Source organism: Mastomys coucha, unplaced genomic scaffold (assembly GCF_008632895.1).
Source record: "Mastomys coucha isolate ucsf_1 unplaced genomic scaffold, UCSF_Mcou_1 pScaffold5, whole genome shotgun sequence".
Classification (NCBI taxonomy): domain Eukaryota; kingdom Metazoa; phylum Chordata; class Mammalia; order Rodentia; family Muridae; genus Mastomys; species Mastomys coucha.
Window position 1 is genome coordinate 106,662,310 of NW_022196911.1, and position 4,599 is coordinate 106,666,908.

Sequence of the window (4,599 nt, forward strand, 5' to 3'; positions counted from 1 at the left end):
TCTTTGCTGAGGGTGGGACTCCCTGTGAATTATGGCATGCTGATTGCATTCCTTAGTCCTGTCTAGTAAATGCCAGCATTTCCCAGTCCTCCATATTACAACAAGGCAGGCATTGCCAAACCTCCCCAGGAGGCAAACTGACACTCAGCTATTGGCACTAAGTGATAGCAGGTGCCTTCCCTGACCCATGGATTATTCTTGATACTCATGCTACCTCCTTCCCCACCAACCTGTAACTCCATAATAACAGCTTCAGAAACCAGTATGACCTAACCTAAGGGCCTCCTTCCAAGAATTTCACACTTTCAGTCTGACAGAATGGGTGTTTTTCCAGGTGTTCCTGGTTTCCCCCAGGTGTTAGCACTATTGTTGGAATCTAGTTATTCCAGGCTAGCCAAGGTCCTTACCCCATGTACTGCACGCTGGACTGTTGCAGGTCTTGGAGTACAAGATGTGCTAAACGCTGTGTTGGGCACTGAGAATTAGGGGCATTGGTCAAGTCTCTGATCTCAAGGATCAGAGCATCCTGAGGAGACTACATAGATTAAGGAACCCTTGTCAGCCTTGAGATGAGTCTTGGGCAAGATCCTCGTGTGAGGTGTTACAGAATTAGAAAAGCGCACCCAATTCACAGGGAGGGTGCTGGGAGGGACACCCTTGATAAGCAGAACATATTGAGAGTAGTCGAGACCAAATCAGAGCCACCAGCTAACGAAAGAGTCTTTCAGGTAGAGGAGCAAGTACGTTCAAAAGGGCCAGAAATCCTGCCTTCTCACGGGGAACGGTACCAGACTGGGATGAGAAATGAACCAGAGAGTACATAGATAGGGCTCAGGCACTGAACAGCTGATGGTGCTGCACCAGAAAGTTTGGGTACTGGTTCTGAATATAAGTAGAACTTGTCAGATTTGCATTTTAGAAGGATCTGAAGTCGGGAAATAAATCTCAAGATAAACCCTCAATGAACCTATGAAGAAACTGCTGGAATTTTTCTCTTGCTTTCGCACACTCCTGCAACCCGGCAGACCAAAGGGAACAGTTTCTTGACCATGCAGGGAAGGGATGAGGAAGACATCCTTTCATACCAAGGGAAGAACTCCCTTGCCTAGCCTCTTCAAGGAGCTCGAATTCCCTGTCCTTCCAGCAGCCCGCTCAGAATTCAGGATATATAAGACAAAGAGCCCGTTCTGCTATTTCGAAGTCTATGGTTCAGCTGGCTTCTGGTGAAAGGCTGTTTTGTGTACATGCGTTTGCAGATGCTCAGCGCCTGTCGACCCCTCGAGTTGTCTCCGTGGAGAGTGAGTGGCAGAGGGATTTGCAGAATGCGCTCTATTTACCAGCTGTAGCTCATGTTCGCTTATTCAGACAAAGAACACGCCCAATCGCAGCAGCAGGATGCGCCACACCAGCTGACATTGGAACTCTTGTAGGGTTGCTGAGGTGGCTCAGCTGGTAAAGGCAATTAGCATCAAGTTTGATTCCTGGGACCCACACGGTGGAAGGAGAGAACTAATTCCTGCTAACTTGCTCCTCCCATGGCCTTCACATATGCTCCGAATTAGGCATGTATACAAATGTGTGTGTGTGTGTGTGTGTGTGTGTGTGTGTGTGTGTGTGCAGGGACACGTCTGCACACTGAATAATTGTATGCACACTAAATAACTGTAACAAAAGAATAGAACTTACTTTATAAATAGGACCAGGCTCATTAAAGAGCAATGCAGTTGCTGACAATACAAATGGACAGACAGCTCTAGGTGGTTGCTCAGGCTAAGCCAATCTGTATGAAGCTGTCTCATACAAGAACACCTGTTTCACCTATAGGAAACAGGTGTTCTTGTTCTTGTTACAGAAGGAAGGCGGGGGTTGTTGAGATGGATCACCACAGATATGTCCTGGTTCAATGAGACTTTAAAGAGAGGCTCATGAAGGAGGCCCTAAACCTGCCTATACCCAGGAAGAAGGCTGGAAGGTATAGTACGGAGTAGACCTGACAGACAGAGAGGGTAAAAAAAAGTCCTTACAATGGGACACACGGAACAGAAAGCTCTTCTCTCACAGGCAGATGCTGCCCCTCCGTATGTGAAGTTGCCTTGATTAATTTTCCTGAATGTCTGTAAAGGAAGCCAGGAATTGTGGGAAATGCCTGTAATCCCCAGCACTTCAGGGCCATAGAGGCAGGAGAATTACTGCAAATTCTACACATTGAGTTCTAAGCCAGCCAGCCAAGGCAAGATCTCAATAATAATAATGATAATAACGTCAGTAAAGATCAGTGTAAGTAACTTCCGCCCTCCTCCCCCAATTGAATGCATTTTTATTTTAAGAGCTGATTTGCTAATTTGTGTTGGGACAGGGTAGAGGCAGAAGAATTACAGATTCAGACCCTGCCTGGGTTACAGACTGGGTTCAAAGGCCAACCTAGGTAACTCAGCTAGGTCTTGCCTCAAAAACAAAAAAACAGGGCTGTGGTTTATTGGTAGGCTGCATGCCTGGAATACCTAAACCCTAGATTCAATCTCTAGTTCTGTAGGGATGGGGTGGGGAAGGGGTGGGGAAGGGGTGGGGGGAGGGGTGGGGAAGGAGAGGAGCTGACTTGCAGCTGACACACAGGTGGCCTTCTCTCTGATGCCCGCATTACTCAGATGGTCCTGGCTTCCTAGAATTCTTAATACAATTCCAGAAATTTTCATTAGCAGCCATCACACATGAATCTTCTCTCAAAGTGGCTCTTGTGGCTTTCCACGATTGACCTGACCTATTTCTAGCCTCTCCCAGTTCCAACCCACCTAGATCACTAAGGGAAAATTTACATTCTTAAAGCAAGGCTTTGATTAAGTTCCCGGTTTCAAAACCATTTATCTCCCCCCACGTGTTTCTGAATGAGGGCCAAGCAGTTAAAGCCTTGTAAAAATCCCTCCCACTGGGTCAATTCTGACCACCACCACTCTTGTTTACCAGATAACAGGAGTGGACAGGTGGCTCCTATTCCCCAACACTGGGTTGTCTGTGGATCAGGTGCCTGAAACCATCATTCCCTCCCTATTCAGCTTGAAAGAACATTCCTGAAGGTGTTCTACTAGGTACAATGGAAGCCAAGCCAGAGCTCTCTGCCTCAAAATGAAGGGGGAAGAAGGGGGTGGGGTTGGGGAGGGAGTGTCGAGATTTCTACCCCTTTCAGGGAAGGCTTGCATCTCCAACTTCCTAATGGAGGGGAGAGGCTTTCCCCACCTAGACACAGCCCAGCTCTGCCTCGAGCACTGCAGGAAAAAAGGGAAAATCCAGAGCCCTGGGAATATGCTTGGCAAGCTCTGGGCTCCCCAACAAACATCTCTTGATGGTATCGAAAACCATTCAAGATAGTCGACTTTATTCACGTAAGCTTACTGTTCCCCACCACCCACCCTTTCTTCTCAAGGCCAGGGACTTTTTCCTTCATCCCTGCCTGCCTCAGGCGAGAGAAAAAAAAATCAAACATCTTAATTTTGATTAAAATTGGCCTTGATATATATGAAACAAAATTTCCTGTCTAACCCTGTAAGAAATGAGAAACTTCCTAAATCTCTCTCCCTTAGTCCTATCCAGCATTGAATTTGGGCTTTCTTGAAAAGAACTGACCCGGATCGCTTCTTACTAAATAAAACTTTATATGTTGTCCGAAGGGCCAGATCACCCCCAAAATCTCCATTCAAGAAAAATGTTTGTTGTGAAGTGAGGTGTCAGGGTGAACGGTGGTCTACAGGCAGAGCAGTTCACAGATAGTGAGCCGGTAAAAAAATTAACACATTGAACCCCCAACTAGACCTTAGACTGGGGGTGCCAAAAGCGCCTTAGCTACCCCAGTTTCTCTAAGCTGTTGATTCAGGGGTTTTTCTAGAACAAAAAAGCCTCCTTTCATGGACCGCACTGTTTGTCACCCTTCCCTTACTAAAGAGTGTACGTGCGATGTTTATCTGAGATCTCTGTCGCGCTTAGTCAGTCATCTAGCTCAGCCACCTACAGGAGCACGTTTCCTTAAATCAGAGAGGAGTGGACTCTACAGGAGAACTACATTACCCAGCAGGCCTCGCGCCTTTCGCAGGAAGGACGTCTGCGCACTAAGATACTCAGTTCCAAGTTTGGAGCTTTTAGCTGCCAGCCCTGGCCCATCATGTAGCTGCAGCACAGCCTTCCCTAACGTTGCAACTGGGGGAAAAATCACTTTCCAGACTGTTTTGCAAGGAGTGCAATTCCATCTTGACTCCCTGAAAGTCCATCTGCTGCATCGGTCAAGAGAAACTCCACTTGCATGAAGATTGCACGCCTGCAGCTTGCATCTTTGTTGCAAAACTAGCTACAGAAGAGAAGCAAGGCAAAGTCTTTTGTGCTCCCCTCCCCCATCAAAGGAAAGGGGAAAATGTCTCAGTCGAAAGGTAAGAGCCTGTTTGCATTAGTTGCAAAAAATGCAAAGGCTTATGCATGCATTCATGAATGCATGGATGCAATTCTCGCCCGGCGATTGCATTTTTAAGTTTGAGGTTTGCCACAGCTCAGTTGCATTTCCTGTTTAGTGTGTGTCTTTTTTTTCTTTCTTTTCTTTTCTTTTCTTTTCTTTTTCTT

At 46.7% G+C, this 4,599-nt stretch overlaps 1 protein-coding gene across 1 annotated transcript in view; it reads left to right on the forward strand.

Moving 5' to 3' along the window:
* The first annotated feature begins 4,088 nt into the window (after positions 1-4,088).
* Map2k6 (mitogen-activated protein kinase kinase 6) overlaps positions 4,089-4,599 on the forward strand; it is a 121,254-nt gene continuing 120,743 nt past the window's right edge. The window contains exon 1 of the mRNA XM_031354877.1: positions 4,089-4,412. Within this exon, the coding sequence (XP_031210737.1) occupies positions 4,397-4,412 (16 nt within the window). The 5' untranslated portion in view covers positions 4,089-4,396. The remainder of the gene's footprint in view (positions 4,413-4,599) is intronic.